Source organism: Brassica napus, chromosome A3 (assembly GCF_020379485.1).
Source record: "Brassica napus cultivar Da-Ae chromosome A3, Da-Ae, whole genome shotgun sequence".
Classification (NCBI taxonomy): domain Eukaryota; kingdom Viridiplantae; phylum Streptophyta; class Magnoliopsida; order Brassicales; family Brassicaceae; genus Brassica; species Brassica napus.
Window position 1 is genome coordinate 23876116 of NC_063436.1, and position 16935 is coordinate 23893050.

General features: G+C 31.6%; 4 protein-coding genes across 4 annotated transcripts; all 4 read left to right on the forward strand.

Moving 5' to 3' along the window:
- Positions 1-5030: 5030 nt before the first annotated feature.
- LOC106440191 (probable WRKY transcription factor 28) lies at positions 5031-6153 on the forward strand. Its single transcript, NM_001316305.1, is given in 3 exon segments — positions 5031-5443; positions 5531-5674; positions 5772-6153. Coding segments are annotated over 3 exon segments (939 nt in total).
- A 5373-nt stretch (positions 6154-11526) lies between these two features.
- Positions 11527-11934, forward strand: LOC106442527. Its single transcript, XM_013884203.2, has one exon. The coding sequence runs from the start codon at positions 11527-11529 to the stop codon at positions 11932-11934; it is 408 nt and encodes a 135-aa protein (XP_013739657.2).
- Positions 11935-12705: 771 nt separating this feature from the next.
- Positions 12706-15215, forward strand: LOC106444385 (exopolygalacturonase). Its single transcript, XM_048776847.1, has 6 exons — positions 12706-13240; positions 13313-13456; positions 13547-13723; positions 13815-14104; positions 14174-14402; positions 14676-15215. Exons 1-6 carry the CDS (start codon positions 13061-13063, stop codon positions 14943-14945), a joined length of 1290 nt encoding a protein of 429 aa, XP_048632804.1. The 5' UTR covers positions 12706-13060; the 3' UTR covers positions 14946-15215.
- A 168-nt stretch (positions 15216-15383) lies between these two features.
- On the forward strand, positions 15384-16896 carry LOC106440188 (probable purine permease 22). Its single transcript, XM_013881789.3, has 2 exons — positions 15384-15538; positions 15613-16896. The coding sequence occupies exons 1-2, from the start codon at positions 15508-15510 to the stop codon at positions 16716-16718; spliced, it is 1137 nt and encodes a 378-aa protein (XP_013737243.2). The 5' UTR covers positions 15384-15507; the 3' UTR covers positions 16719-16896.
- The last annotated feature ends 39 nt before the right edge of the window (positions 16897-16935 follow it).

The following is a 16935-nucleotide window of genomic DNA, read 5'->3' on the forward strand; positions in this document are numbered from 1 at the left end:
TTAGTTTTTCTTCTGCAGCAGTTTTTAAGGGTATTACTCTCAAATTATTAGTAAAAAAAGTTATTCGTATGGCAGTATGTTAGCCATAAAAATGTGGTTTTAATCATGTAGACTTGATATATAAATTATTGAACATTATTTTCCCTATTTTTGATAATTATATTCCTCCATTCAAACATGACTATTCTTATTATCCTTTTGTTTTTCTTTTGACTAAATCTTATTGTTTAACTTTGTTTCTTTTGTCTTCTTTTCATTAGGGGATGTGTGTGCTCGATCGCTGGCTGATGACCCATGATCAATACCAACGAGCCACTTAGAACAAACACCCTATAAAATTAAATTTATCACCTCTAACAACTCAACATTTCGAAAGAAGAGGATGTGTGTGAAAGAACAGAAAATACAAGAGATTCCTTTTTATTCATATATACTAGCAAAATAATAATAATACCATACACCTAACAACAAACCTGCCCCAATTATTTGTTCTAAAGGTTAAAAGTCAACATTTTCATTCTCCTTTTTGGGTCAAATTTCAATCTCTTTTCTTTTATTTTCTTACTAGTATTTAAATATACAAGTTAATTATGTATTTTGACTACATTATTTTTATTATATCTTTATAAGTTAGGCACGTATGCCAAAGTAGGTCAGACTTTTCAACTGCAGACAGATACAGTTATATGTGTGTTTGTATGTGTGTATATTGCTAATGTTTTTTTTCTCTTACAAGTTATAAATGCGGAGGTCCACGGTTTCAACTAGGGTAATTAGCAAATACAGTAAACAATAAAATCACATTAACTAACATATAACTTTAGTGAAATGCAGGGCTAGCTTCAAATGAAGCTTTATGGATATGACAGCGCAAACTTATAGGCACCAATTACGGTGTTTAATTTGTGCCTTAACTAAGCGATAAATGTGTATAATATAGGGCACTCCAATGGAACTGTTATGTTATCTAAACTATATATGCATTATGAATAGGTACGAGAAGCAGAGACGAGCTACTACCATTATATGCAATAGAAGATTAGAATTAGTTATGTTAGATACTACTCATTATACGTTAGATGTGTAATTCGATAATAGTTGAACTTTATTTTCCTTGTTAAAGAACAATTCGATTTGATGTTTTTGCTCAAATGAGAATAGTTCTTTTTTTGGGTCAAAATGTGAATTCATTTTCGAAGGAAATGGTAATGAGATACAAGCATGCCTGAACCTAAAGCTGCAGTTAAGCAAATTAGAATAGTTAATGTCCCCTACGTTTCATTTAGAGTTATTCACTCTTTTTTAATTTCGACAAAAGATTACTAGATTGGTAATTAATATTGCTTCTCTCGAAAACGTTTTTCGTCATACTCCGTTTTGACCAAAAAGGAACTAAAAACATGGCCGGAGTTACGTTATGGGTTTTCACATTTGAGTATGCTATGTCGGAGCTTCCATACCATTCTAGTTCTTATGTAGAGATTGTTATACAAGACAAAGATTATCAGGCGTAATCAATTGTAGTTTTTTTTATAAAAGATCTATTATAATTCATAATCCACAAACTTGTGACACAAGAAAATAACAATTTTTGTGTAGGAACGTGAAGAGAATGAGTTGGAACCAGGGTTGGAACCTTCACATACCAAATAAACGGATCCTGAGCTAAACCACTAGACCATGAAATATCTAATTTGTCTATAAACAAAATAAATATATTTTGTTTTTATCTTGTCATATTCTTAGTTAATTTTAAAATTAATATTCCATTTATTTCAAATTAATGGATATCTTCAGTATTTCACAAATATTAAAAATAAACAAATATTAAAAATAAATTAAAATTTAATTGTTAATACATTATCTTTTGACTAATTAATGATTAGTAACTTAACAAAGTCAGATTTTTCTTAAATTACAATTTATTATTTTCATTTAATAAAAATATGTAGTAGAAAACTTTAATAACCTTTTTCTAAAGATATTTTATTTAAATTCATTTTTGAATCATAATAAATACTCCATCCGTTTTTGAATATAAATCGTTTTAAAATTATGCACACAAATTAAAAAAATCATTAATTTCTTACATTTTTAAAATAAAAACATCATTAATTATTTACTTAACCATAAATCAACCAATAATAAAATAGAAGATATATTATTATTGGTTATATAACATTAACCGTTAACAAATTTTACATAGAAAATCGAAAATATCATATAATTTAGAACACACAAATTTCTCTAAAAAGAAAACGGAGGGAGTAACATTTTACTTTGACCACACTAAAGCTGATGTATGTCTCCTTCTCATTTGTCATGTCGGTTAGGCACTATATGTCTATTTTCTTGCCTCATCATGTTTCTATCAATTTTCTTGATGAAAACGATTACTAGAAAAATATTATAGCATAAGGTTCATAGCAACTTCCCCACGATTAACGCAAATAAAACAATACTATTATTTATTTATAGAAGAAATTTCTGTCTTTGGATACAACTGGATTACAATATTTTGGAATGGAATGATGTAGAATGGTGGATTCCATTAATTTCAAAAAAAAATTTACCATTTGATATGAATGGAATGGAATGGAATGGAATGGAATGGTCATTCCACCGATTCCAAAAATATTTCGATAAAATATAAGAAAAGTATTCCATAATAAAAAATTTCATGAATGAATGGAATGTATTTCATTCCTATCATTCCATTTATTTTTGTTCCATTAATTCTAAATCAATTTAGCAGTTACGGCCTCTGTAAAAAGCGTTATTACATAATGCATTAGCTTACAATAATATTGGTTTGACCATCTTTCCCTTGATATACTTTAGTTTATACTATTTCAGTGCTCCTTTACCTTTTTTTTTTTAACTGAGGCTATGTGCTCCTTTACTTGCCAAGAGGCAAAAGAAAGTTCTAATGTGGAAAGAAATTTCCGTAACGTAATGATGACCTCATTTATCAGTCAGCTTAGCCATCTACTCCGCTCAAAAGAGTGACATATTAAACCAATTCGCCTTGAAATGTCACAAGTTTGCAGTATATGGCGGTCAAATTATTACACTATAATGTATTTCTATTAGAAAAGTTGTAGTATCAAGAGATTATTATAACCAATATATATGTAGGGTCTGTATATTATTGCCTCTTGACTAGAAAGGAGTTTTAAATTCACGGCTATGAACAATTATTAAGGTTCGTGAAGCAGTAAGGGAAGAAGAAGAGAGGACAGTCTATCACGTGCCCAGGCATGTGTCGGCGACGGTCAAAATGCCGGTGCCAGTAATTTACACGTGGCTGCCTGATACTCCCAAATATATATTTTTGAAAATAACCTTTAATTCTGATATTTGACTGCTGCCTGTTGTTCTTTGGTTCTTCACACACCAAGCGAACCATGACCGACTGTATCCGGTTTCCGGTAAGCCATAGTCTTCGCTGACTAAGACTCCTTCAATTACGTCGCATTTCTCCACGCGCTTGGTCGTAGCCGGTGTTCCCACGTCCGTTCACTGGTCCACATGTACAGTGGAAATCAAATCGGAGGTGCGAACTTTTAATATCTTACTTTGTTGCCCCATTAAAAAGGCAGCACACTAAACGAACCCATAATTTATGCTACATGTTTTATACTACTACTCCCTCCGTTTTTTTATACATGACTCTTTAGGATTGCGCACGTAGATTAAGAAACATTTAATTTTCTAAACAAAAACATCATTAATTGTTTACCTAACTACAATTTAACCAATAACAAAATAGAAACTATAATATCATTGGTCATCTATCATTAATTAGTAATAAATTTTACATAGAAAATTGAAAACGTCTAATAATTTGGAACAAAAAAATTCTTCTAAAACGTCAAATATAAAAAAACGGAGGGAGTAGTATGTTTATCGAATGTGGCAAAAGCAATAAAAGAAGATTTGGGAAATTTTAGTGAAGATACCAATTTAAAAACTCCATAAGCTAAGTATGTTTCCCCACTAGAAGCCATTTTTGCAGCTCCTTTTTGTAAACTTAGCTTTATATCCATAATAAAGTGCTTATTGCCAAAAACTAATAAGTCATTCAAAATGCTCAAAATGATATCACAATTTTCTTAATATTCACATATAGTATATCTTACTTGCTGAATATATATATAATAAGCTAGTACTATCTTATCTTTCACATTGTTATTTTAATTTTACTCTGTCAAGATTTATTTAAAAACACTATTAAGTGCATGTTTTGTTTATATCTCATATACAGAGCCGGTCCGTGTAATTGCTGGGCTAGAAGCCAAATGTAAAAAAATGCCTATTTATGCTCATTTACTTTTAAAAGAGAAAATAGTTTTAAAAATGTAGGTAACAAGATGTCAAACTCATAACCTCCGCTATCTATTGGCACAACACAACCAGTAGAGCTAATGAATAACTCATGTCATATGTGGCCGCTAAACTTCTTATTTTATTATCGGCTGGAAGCACCCGCTTCTTCCGCTTCCGTCAAGGGCCGCCTCTGCTCATATATGTTCAAATTTATACCGATAACTAATATATTTTAAAATTATGAAGTTAAAAGCTATTAAAATGCATTCAGTAAGAAAAATGTAACACCGGTTTGGGTATATGAATCTTTTAAGTAATTTATCTTAATTGACAAAAAAAAATTGTAACAATAAAGAAGTTTGCATGAAAATAAGAAATAGGAGTACAATTTACTTTTGGATTCACACACGTACCATTGAAATATATCCCATTAAAGCTTTACTTAATTAACTCCTTTACAAATCAAATCAAACCAAAAACATGATTATTCGTCACTCTCTTTCTCTCTCATCCTTTTTTGAGTTTCAAAATGCATAAATACGAGAAAGAGAGTCGAAGACCCAATTAAAGTCCAAACACCAATCTCGACCCCATAGAAAAAATATCCAATCCCCAAACCTAAAAATCTTTTCTTCTCTCTTCTTCTTCTTTATCTTCTTTTCACTTTTTTTTTTGGTTTCATCTCTTCATTGTTCTTCACCATGTCCAATGAAACCAAAGATTTCTACAACTACCAATTCCCTTCATCCTTCTCTTTGTATGATATGATGAATCTCCCCACTTCAGCTCCGTCTTCTTATGGAAACAACGGTTTCGATCTATCTTCCTACTCCTTCACTGATTGCCTCCAGAGCTCTCCAGGAGCGTACGACTCTCTACTGCAGAAAACTTTTGGTCTTTCTCCTTCTTCTTCAGAGGTTTTCAACTCTTCGATCGACCAAGAATCAAAACGAGATGTATCTAATGACGTTACCGGCGAGACTCCAACTAGGGTTTCTGCACCTTCTTCTTCTAGCGAGGCTGATCATCCTGGTGAGGATTCCGGTAAAAGTCAGATCAGGAAAAGAGAATTAGCTGAAGATGGAGGTGAAGAAAATCAAAACTCCAAAAAAGTGTAAGTCATTTATATTATGAAATATCAAATGATCCCCTCATTAGCAATATAGTCTAGTATGGTAATTTTATAATGTTATAATTTCAGAGGGAAAACGAAAAAAAACGAAGAGAAGAAACAAAGAGAGCCACGAGTGTCGTTTATGACTAAAAGCGAAGTTGATCATCTAGAAGATGGTTATAGATGGAGAAAATACGGCCAAAAGGCCGTCAAAAACAGCCCTTACCCAAGGTAATTTCATTTCATTTTAATTTTATGCATTTTATACTTTAAGATAAAACAAAAAAATATTTTAGAAACTAATAATTGCAAATGCAAACGAAAACAGGAGTTACTATAGATGCACGACACAAAAATGTAACGTGAAGAAACGAGTGGAGAGATCGTTCCAAGATCCAACGGTTGTGATTACAACGTACGAGGGTCAACACAACCATCCCATTCCGACTAATCTTCGGGGAAATTCCGCGGCGGCTGCTATGTACTCTGACTTCATGACTCCGAGAAGCTTTACACATGATATGTTTCGGACGGCTGCTTATACTAGCGGTGGCTCTGTGGAGGGGGCTTTGGATTATGGATACGGACAGAGTGGTTATGGTAGTGTGAATGCAAACCCTAATTCTTCTCATCAAAACTATCACCAAGGAGGCGAATATGAGCTTTTGAAGGAAATTCTTCCTTCCATTTTCTTCAAGCAAGAGCATTGATCGATAATAGCTATAAACTACATATATATACACTTATATACTACTTATATATATATAGAAAGAGAGAGAGAAAAGTTCCAATATATATGTAACTTAAGATCTATTTTGTCTCTCTTGTTTGCATGTACATAGTTTTCATGAGAGAATGAGACATATTGGGCTTGTAAAATAATTGATGATGTTTAATGGGTTAACATTAGTTATAGATTTCTCTTTATTACAGTATTATTTTTGGTTGTAAAACTTTAGTTCTTGTTTTGGGTGATTTTATGACATGTTAGTATTGTGGTGTGTTATGTGTACTATATCTATCATATGTAGAAACGAAAAAGACATTTCTAGCAAGGATGGATCTGCCATATATAGGTTATATTCAAATCCTTTTTGGGTAACTTAATTTAGATTTTAGGAAGCGCACAACTCACAAGAGAATAATAATTTAAAAACAAAAATCATAAAATTAAGGGCTTTAGATATATAATTGTTGAGTTGTGGACGACGAATATCTATGGGTGTGAACAAGTGAGTTAAAAAACAAAAACAAGTTGAGTTCTTCCTTGTGTCCTAAAGAAAGATTTGACTGTTTCTATCTTATCCACACACATGAAAACTTAGACTGTGGACCAGTAGTATTTCCCCTACCAAAAAACTGAAGCAATAATTATTACAGAAACAAGTAAAATAATAAGAGAAAAAACAATTATTTCGGAAATATATAAAATATCAAATAAACAATTCTTAAGAGTACTGGGCGCTTAGATATTCTACCATTCTACGTAAACTCCGAAAGTAAATGAATATTCATGAATTATATATTGTTTGTAAGCGTGAAATGAAGAATTATTTCAGGATATTTTTCGTTAACTGTCCGATTGCCATATACCCAAGCTGAATGTTAGCTTAGGTGATAAATGACAATGTTTGTTTTCCCTTAATCCACGGGTGGACGGCCCTCTTTCTACGATCTGCGTACGATAGACTGCAATGGGAACATATAGATCATGGAAATTTGATGTGCTTTGGTTGAGTCTTGATTAAGTTTGCGTAATTTAAAGATAAAGAGACGGTCTACGCTCGAACGATCAGTGGAGTCTTTTAGCTTTTCATTCAGAGCTAGAAGATTCTTCATTAAACGTGTTTGTACATATGAATATATCGCCAAAAGATTATTTAAGAAAGCTAAATATATTTTAACTAACAAGTAACTAACACTACAGTGTATTAGACTACTAGTCAGTGATGTTGAACAAACTTATTAATCACGATCTAATTTGATTGTTGATGTAATATTATTAGTTTTGTAATCCAACTTTTCACCAAATGGTAGCATATTCCTAAATATGGAAATACAGAGCAGAGTTTCTTAAAGAAATCGAGAGACGGGATTCTAAAATGCTCGAGAACTAATGGATTCTACAATTCTCAGAGAACTAATGGATTCTATATACGTGAATAAACTGATTCATAACCACTAGTAAAGTTGCCTTTGGAAATGGAAGCTGAGTCCGATCTTGGTATTTTCGCTAAAGTTTAATTTTCGAGCGTATTTATGTCATATCAAAGTCACTGAATTCATGAAAAAAAAAATACATTGATATCTCAATTATAAGATTCAGGAGAGCATCATATCATGTGGCTTCTGAATTCTAACATGCGCCCTCTGATGTAACTTCATTTCTATTTGGAAATTTATTTCGATTTTAAAATTCAACTGATATGTCCAGTCCTAGTATGTTCATGATGATAAATTATTCAAATCAATTCAAATACAGTTGCTTCATGGAAGACTTTTCTAATTCTAATGGTGACTGTGGTTTGAGCGGTGCGGGACAAGCGTTTCAACTGCGATGCGGTTTTAACAGTTATAAAAATGTATAGATATATAATATATGTAGAGATTTTTGTTACTGTTAACTGCGGTGCAGGACGGTTGTAAATATTCGAAGCCTAAATTTGAGATACACCATTTGTTAAATTTGGTTGGAGTTTTTAAAAAATTTGTTAAAACAAATTGATTTGGAGTTTTCTTATTAACGGATACATAAAATATATAATTCTTCCAAACATAAAGTATGTTCCCAAAAATGTTTACGATTTTAACATAAACAAACATAAAAAAAATAGATCATTTATATATTCTACATTTTGACCAATTTTGTAGAGGTTTTGTCTGAGAATGAGTTGGCCTGCTACATTAAATTTATAGAGATGATATCAAGTCCAATCATATATCGATCATATGAAAATACCATTTGACACATATCTACATTAGCTGAAACATTTATTTATTTAGTATATTTGTTATAGATACAAACAAATCCCGTGATAATGATATCTTTATTCGTTTTCGGGGGTCATCATCAAATATACCTAACAAAAACAAAAAGAATCCAGAATATGAGAAAGATAAGCAAACTAAAGCTATATAAAAAGATCTTCCCAGAGAATCAAGTAATTGCCAAACTCCCTAGTCCCTAGACAATTATAGTGACATGAAGCATATATAGATAAAATATATATGTGTTTCAAAAAAAAAGCGAAGATAAAATATATATATATATATATATATATATATATATATACATACATATAGAAAGCTCCATTCAAAAGTAAAAACAAAATTTCAATACAGCAAATAAAATAATAACAAACTTTTAATCTGAAAAATAAATAACTAATATGATTTTCCAATTCATTGGAAATTTTAATTTTTATTAATCTACAATAGTGGAATAACATGTTTCAAATATTTTGAAAGCCATTTACAAAAAAAAAAATGTTTCAAATATTTATTTTGGATGGACCGAATACAAGATATTTTATAGACATCAAACCCATTATAGAGGTGCAGATATAGTTTCTAACAATTGGAATGTAAAAATTGTCCAACATGTCATAAGTAACCGATTGGTTGTAGTATCATAAAAATAAAACAATTTGGATTTCGATTCTTATTTGCTTTAAACATGAATTCAACCATGAAATGATACCACGTGAAAACATAACTAAACCGCTTATATTCATCACTAAACTCAAATCCAAACATGGTAACCAGGATCTAATAAAAAATTAAAAACCATACTACAATAATATCCTTTTACAAAAAAAAACCATATTACAATATTGCAAATTGGGTATGTGGGTCAGTGAGACATAAAATTCACTGAGGAAAAGAGTCATTTGATTCTACAATATTAGAAGTCTACCGTAGAAGGATTTGGTGGTAATCCAACTCTTTTGGTAAATGAATTGGTTGAAAGTGTTATTGTCATAAATAACCTTTTTTCTTTTTGATCTCTACAAATCTATGTGACTGCATTTTTTAGAATAAAAATCGTGAAAGATATGTTAAATCCATTTAAAATGTACAAAACATGTTTGAGTGGACTATAATTAACAGTTGGGACTCTGTTCATCAAGATTTTATGGTGGAAACATTGGCTAATCAACTTCCAATCCACTACTAAAATTTTATTTAAGAAAATTTCTATTGTTTTTCTTTTGTTTAACAATGTAAATTTGCACACTTAAATGTAATGTATCAAATCTTAGAAAATTATTGACCGTACAGTTATGTATTTCCAAGTTATCATAAATCTTTAAAATATAAACTCCATATATCAATAAATATAGGTAAGTTTGAGTTTGAAAATATAGGTCATTTGATAAATTTCCCCTACAAATAAATATACTTTAAAAATAGCGTTGGTCTAGTTTTACTTTTTACAACATTCTTTTTGACTAACGTATTAAAAATAGTGTCGAGAAAAGGTATCTATGGATCAAATTACCTCTCTTCTTAATCAATAATTGGGGTTTCTAGTAAATGTATATATACTATCCTTCTTAGACATCTTTGATACGTCTCTTCTTATTTAAATGATAGATGTAATTATCCAAGTTTTAGGCACATCATGTTTTAAATTTCGTATCATATGTATGAATCAAGGAACCAACCTAACGTGATTGATACGACTATGCACCAGATTTAGCATGGAAAGGACTTATCAGTTACCATAATATGGCGCAGCCACAAATGTCGTGAAACATTACTATTTATTTATAGTATGTGATTTACCAGAGAGGGATTTTAATATATTATGGTTTGCAAATGTATATGAAAATCCAATATTTTATATTCTCTATAATTACAAATCAATTTTAATATAATCAACATATATTATGGTTTGCAAATGCATATGAAAGGGAATAGTGCATTCTTTACTATTCTTAATTTTTTTCACCATTTATAAAGAATAGTTTTTCTTTTGCATTTCTTTTATTCAAAAGGAATATAGAACAAATTTGTTCTTTAATAAAATAAATAGGTAATAATCTTCCTTTTCATTATTATAATTTTATTTCTCTACATTTTTTCCTATTCATTTCTAATGTTCATCTAATGGTCACCAATAAGATCTTTTGTATATGAGGATATACATCTGGTTAACTATAAAAGCTGCCAGGACTTAAAATTTTAATGTTAAAATCATATACTATCCAATCTAATCTATTAATTAGAGACCTATTTTTATATACCATTAATAAGTCATAGTACGACCACTTAAAGAAATAGTTAATATGACATATTTGATTATTTACATTAATAATAAACCAATTATATTTTTTTTTTAAATTATAACAAAACCTGTTGAGAAAGAATATGACAAACTCTTACTTAAAAATTTATATATTTTATAAAATAACATATTAATTAATTTCGTAATTAGTAATAAAATATTTTTATAAATCAATGTTAACTAAAGTTTATTATGAAAAATAAAATAAAAATAAAATGTTTTTTGTAACTTCTATAGTTATATTCTTTATTATATAAAAATAAAAGTGCTATATGAATTAAATATGACAAAATTATATTAAATAGGTAAATTAACAAAAAATTTAAAATTGTTTCATTTAAAAAATTTATCACTCATCATTAAAATGTGTTAAAATTCTTAAACTATGTAATATATTTATACAAAAATAAATTTATTAAATAGGTTAAAAAGGTGTATTTATTTAAATAGGTTAAAAAGGTTTATATATATATAATTATATATCATATTTTTATTTATTTTTAAATTCTCAACAATATATTGTCTAAAATGTTTATATACAAAAATATAATAGTATATAATAACTTTTAGTTCATATACTATTTAAAATTATGTAAATATAAAAATATGAAATTTTAGTAATTATAAAAAAATATTTTGAGAAATATTTAGACAATATTACCAATAAAATAATGTATTAATGTAGTAACAAAAACAAATTCAAAATTCATGTAATCTTCCAAACTCAAAAAAAGTAGTGTAATCTTTCATCACTTGGCTAGCGGTCCTTAATAGACTCTGTACTGGTGCTAGAATGCGGAACTGGGGCGTCGTTCAAGGCTGTGGGTTGTGTGGGGAGAGGGATGAGACTAGGGATCATCTTTTCTTCGCTTGTCCTTATTCATTCACTGTCTGGGAGAAGTTGGTGCGTGGTTTCTTTGGCAGAAGGACTAACCCAGATTGGACTGCAACGCTGAGCATGATTGCAGGTCGTAGACGCAACAGGTTGGACTCGATTCTGATAAAAATGGTGTTTCAGATGACTATCTACCATGTTTGGAGGGAGAGAAATGAGAGAAGGCATCAGATGACATGGAAGACAGCAGATCAACTTCATAAGATCATAGACAAGACAATGAGGAACAGAATTGCATCCTTGAAGTATAAGGGACAGCACCAAAATGCCGGTCTGTTGCAAAGATGCTTCGAACTTTCTGGTTGATAGAAGTAGTTCTAGTGTTTGATTTCCTTTAAAGAGATACTATAGAAGTAGGCATTCTTTTGTAAATGTTAATTCTTTAACTTGATGATCAATAAATTTCAAATTTCATCAGAAAAAAATTTAAGTTTTCTTGACAAAATATAAGATTTTAAAAATAAATATTCAAACTCAAAATGATAATTCATAGATTATAATGAATAATTTTTTGAAATGACCACGAAAAAATAAACTATATATGTTGTAAAAATTAAGACAATCTAATATTTTGAAATATTAATTAAAAATTAAAAGAAAACTTAATATCATAACATTCAAAAATATCCTATATCAATAAAATTTACTAAAATAATATGATAGATGCTACTATGTAAAATAATAGAACTATGTTATTTAAACAAAACATTGTTTTTACTTATAAATCCCATAAAATACTAAATATATATATGTTAAAGTATATTTTTAAAACACAACTTGTAAATATAAATTATATCTTTAACATATTTCTTTTCTATAATATAAATAAATAAATCTTAAAAATGTATTATAACAAAATGTATAAATTAAAGAAAAATATATTTTGAAGAGGTTATATATTTAATTATTTCATATTGTTATTTTATTGTACCTAACTTAAAAATATATTAATAAGTTATAAAAATTAATAATAAAGTAAAATATATTAAACAAATCAATATATATTAATAATACTGAATAAGAAATATAAACAATAATATTATAGAGCTACACAATATATAATATTAAAATAAAATATATGTAAAACATTCGTACTAATATTAAATATATTTATAAAATAAAAAAATATTTGCACGGATCTGCGGGCTAATCTAAAGTAAAATTCTATAGCCACAAGTCCATACCAAGCCCATGCAACGTCTCGTCTATTCCCAACCGATTGTTTTGATTTCGAAGATCGGCAAATTAGTATCACCATAATAGTTTATCAATGGGCCTAAGATTAAAATCACAAATGGAGCCCATTTATCTTCTCTGGTCAGACGCGGTAAATCCTCAGTAGTGGTAGTGGGAAAGGAGTTCACAGCGGTTTCTTTCACTTTTTCTACATATCGTCTTTAACTACAGCTGCAAAAGCAGTTTCTTCACTTTCATGAGCATAGTGGAGATGAAGTTTACGATTTTTCATTACCTCAGAGTTCTCTTCTTCTTCTTCTTCTTCATGGCATTATCTTCTTACAGTTTTGTTGTTCGTGGAGACAAAAGCTCTGTCCTTATTGTTGATGTCCGTAGCTTTGGTGCTCGAGCTAATGACCACAGAGATAGCACGAAGGTTACTATTCTGATATATTCATCATTTTTATATTAATATAAATCAGCTTATCTAGTTGATATGTTTTGAAAGGCTTTTGTAGCAGCATGGGACATGGCGTGTAAGTCATCTTCAAGCTCGGTAGATCTTATCATTCCAAGAGGAGAGTTTCATGTTGGTCCTCTCAGATTCTCTGGTCCTTGCACTAACGTAACACATCTCACTGTTCGAGTAAAGGTGATTACATCTCTCTCCCACTCTCTCAATCTCTCTGAATATATCTTCTGTTGTTAAATGTTTTCTTGCTTTCCACGTAAACTAAACTAGGGTAATCTCAAGGCATCAACTGATCTGTCAAAGTACAGATCAGGCGGTGGTTGGATTGAGTTTGGATGGATCAACGGTTTAACTCTCACCGGAGGTGGAACATTTGACGGTCAAGGCGCTTTAGCTTGGCCGTTTAATAACTGTACTACTGATTCTCACTGCAAACTCCTCCCAACAGTGAGAACACTCAAAAGAACCGTTTGAGATCATAAAGTTGTCTTTACTTAAAAGAAGATAATTGATTCTTCTCGCTGTTGATTTTTTTCAGAGCTTGAAGTTTGTGGGGATGAACAGAACAATAGTAAGAAGGATAAGCTCAGTGAACAGCAAATTCTTTCACATGGCATTAGTACAATGCAGAGACTTCAAAGGGACAAGACTCAACATTACTGCTCCTTCTGATAGTCCCAACACTGATGGAATCCACATCGAACGCAGCTCAAATGTCTACTTCTCGCGTTCACATATAGCAACGGGAGATGATTGTGTGTCTATAGGACAAGGAAACTCTCAGATCACAATCACAAGTATCAAATGTGGACCAGGACATGGTATCAGGTAAAACCATTAATGTAACATAACTTCTTTTTTGGTTAATTTTTGTTGCTGAAATGATTTTGGTTAAAGCGTTGGGAGTTTAGGGAGATATCCAAATGAGAAAGACGTGAAGGGACTAGTGGTGAGGGATTGCAAGATGAGTGGTACGACTAATGGGATAAGGATCAAAACTTGGGCTGATTCTCCGGGTCTAAGTGCAGCTACTAACATGACTTTTCAGAACATTATTATGAGCAATGTGACTAATCCAATCATCATTGATCAGTCTTATTGTCCTTTCTCTTCTTGCTCTTCAAATGTGAGTGTTGCTTAACACTCAAGTCTCTAGCTACTATCTCTAGTTTATAAATATAATTAAATGGTGACATTAATTTTAGGTCAAATTATTAGCTAGAATGTGTGATAAATATTACATTTTTCGTGTACCATTTAGAGTAAATTTAAGTGACATATAACTTCAAGAACACAAGAACCAAACCGCGATGATCTGAGTGTCATTGAATGTTTTACTGAAGATCAGTTACTCGAAATGGGTCTGAAGGCAATGTTCTGATTCATTTTCTTCTGGTAGGTACCTTCAAAGGTGAAGCTGAGCGAGATATACTTCAAAAACATAAGAGGATCATCATCATCAAAGGTGGCGGTGCAGCTGCATTGTAGCGAAGGAATGCCATGTAAGAAAGTGTACTTAGAGAATGTTCATCTTTATCTAGCTTCTTCTTCTGGTGGGGGAAGTGGGAAACAACAGAGCAGCAACGGAGGAAATGAAGCTGTCTCTTCTTCTTGTAGATACGTTAGAGCTAATTACATTGGGACTCAAAGCCCACCTCCATGTCACTAAATTTTCCATCATACCGTGAAACTTTTTCTTGTAGTTTAATTACTTTTATGCTTTTGTTTGGACTCTTGGGACATGTTTTTTTTTTCATCATATTCACGTCAATGGAGGTAAGTAGTTTAAACTCTACGCATGATAACAGTAACAACATTCAGGCTTAGCCGCTTAGACAAAGATCCAAAGACTTAAGCTCCTAGAATAAATGATATCTCGTGTTCTGTTTTGTAGTGTTTTTCTTTATTTTTAAAAAATGTTTTCTTCTTGTATCGTTGCTGACTTCTGACTCAACATCAGTAGATACTGACAAAAAATGTTTTGTTAGAGCCGCCATAAAGTTTCCAAGTCAAGTGGAATGGAAGCAGAAAATTCAAAAGTCAACAGTCAACAAGAGCATACTAGTTTATGATCTTCTGTGCAGCTGTCGTCTTTTATCTGCATCATCTGTTTAATAATTCAACTTGTGTGGGGGCATTTATTTATATATCAAGTTGTGTGTATAGAGAGAGAGGTCTCAAACAAATAACAATCAATAAACACAATTTTTCTTCTCACCTTTTAATTTATCATGGACAGATCTCAAGAACTCTATGCCAATGGTAAGGCAGATGCAGCTTATAGTGTTGACTCTTTTTTTCATGAAATCTGATAATCATGAGTGTTAATTTCTCAGGTGACCAGAACTTAGAAGCAAACCTGATAGATGCAACTGAACCATCATCATCAGAACCTCAAACCAAGAACTATAAAAGATGGATCCGTCTCTCCATCTATGTCTTCTTTGTCCTCTTCTTCCAACCACTTGCTACAATTCTCGGTAGACTGTACTACGAAAACGGTGGAGAGAGCACATACGTGGTAACACTTCTCCCACTCATTGGCTTCCCTGTTTTGATCCTCTTCAACTTCTTTTCCCAACTCAGACAACAACCAAAATCAGCAGATACAAATGTCAACCACTCCCCTTCCTTTACAACCCTTGCATCAGTTTACCTGTGCACTGGACTTATACTCTCTGCTTACGCTTATCTCTATGCAATTGGGTTACTCTACCTACCTGTTTCCACCTTCTCCCTCATCTTAGCCTCGCAGCTAGCCTTCACTGCCTTCTTCTCTTACTTCCTTAACTCGCAAAAGTTCACTCCCTTCATAGTCAATTCTCTGTTTCTCCTTACCGTCTCCTCTGCCCTCCTCGTGGTTGACACCGAGTCACAAGACACAACAAACGTCTCTAGAGTACAGTATGTGTTAGGGTTCATATGCACACTTGGTGCTTCAGCTGGGATTGGACTGCTGCTATCTTTGATACAGCTTCTCTTCAGGAAGGTTTTCAAGGAGCATACATCGTCAGTAGTCATGGACTTGACTATCTACCAGTCTCTAGTTGCGAGCTGCGTTGTTCTCATTGGACTTTTCGCGAGCGGAGAGTGGAGAACTTTGCCTAGTGAGATGAGAAACTACAAACTTGGGCAAGTGTCTTATGTTGTGACTTTGGTCTCTGCAGCTATCTCTTGGCAAGTCTACACTGTTGGTCTTGTGGGTTTGATCTTTGAGTCGTCTTCTGTGTTCTCCAACTCCATAACAGCTGTTGGGTTGCCTATAGTACCGGTCATAGCTGTGATAGTTTTCCATGATAAGATGGAAGCGTCGAAGATCTTCTCCATCGTGTTAGCTATATGGGGCTTCCTTTCCTTTGTCTATCAGCACTACCTTGATGAGAAGAAGTTGAAGACTTGTAACACAGACCCTGTCGAGAATGATGGTACACAAACTTGGTGAAACGTTGATGTATGAATGGGTTACACAAACAAGCATACAAAGTTGTGCGCACATTCATGCATATAATCATATATAGCTCTTCTGTGTGATTTTGTAATGGTCTATGCGAGTGGGATGTATGTCTCTATGTACAGTTTGAGTTCATTTTAATAGTGCAGTCTCGTTTAGTTTTGAAGAAGATTATCAATATCACATTGTAAGCTCAGTGGAATGGTAT

Coding starts and splice junctions, on each gene's coding strand:
- LOC106440188 (XM_013881789.3), top strand. CDS start 15,508: ATGGACAGATCTCAAGAACTCTATGCCAATG. Junction 15,539..15,612: donor TCAAGAACTCTATGCCAATG/GTAAGGCAGATG, acceptor TTAATTTCTCAG/GTGACCAGAACTTAGAAGCA.
- LOC106442527 (XM_013884203.2), top strand. CDS start 11,527: ATGCGGAACTGGGGCGTCGTTCAAGGCTGTGGGTTGTGTGGGGAGAGG.
- LOC106444385 (XM_048776847.1), top strand. CDS start 13,061: ATGAGCATAGTGGAGATGAAGTTTACGATTTTTCATTACCTCAGAGTT. Junction 13,724..13,814: donor ACTGCAAACTCCTCCCAACA/GTGAGAACACTC, acceptor GATTTTTTTCAG/AGCTTGAAGTTTGTGGGGAT. Junction 14,403..14,675: donor TCTCTTCTTGCTCTTCAAAT/GTGAGTGTTGCT, acceptor TTCTTCTGGTAG/GTACCTTCAAAGGTGAAGCT.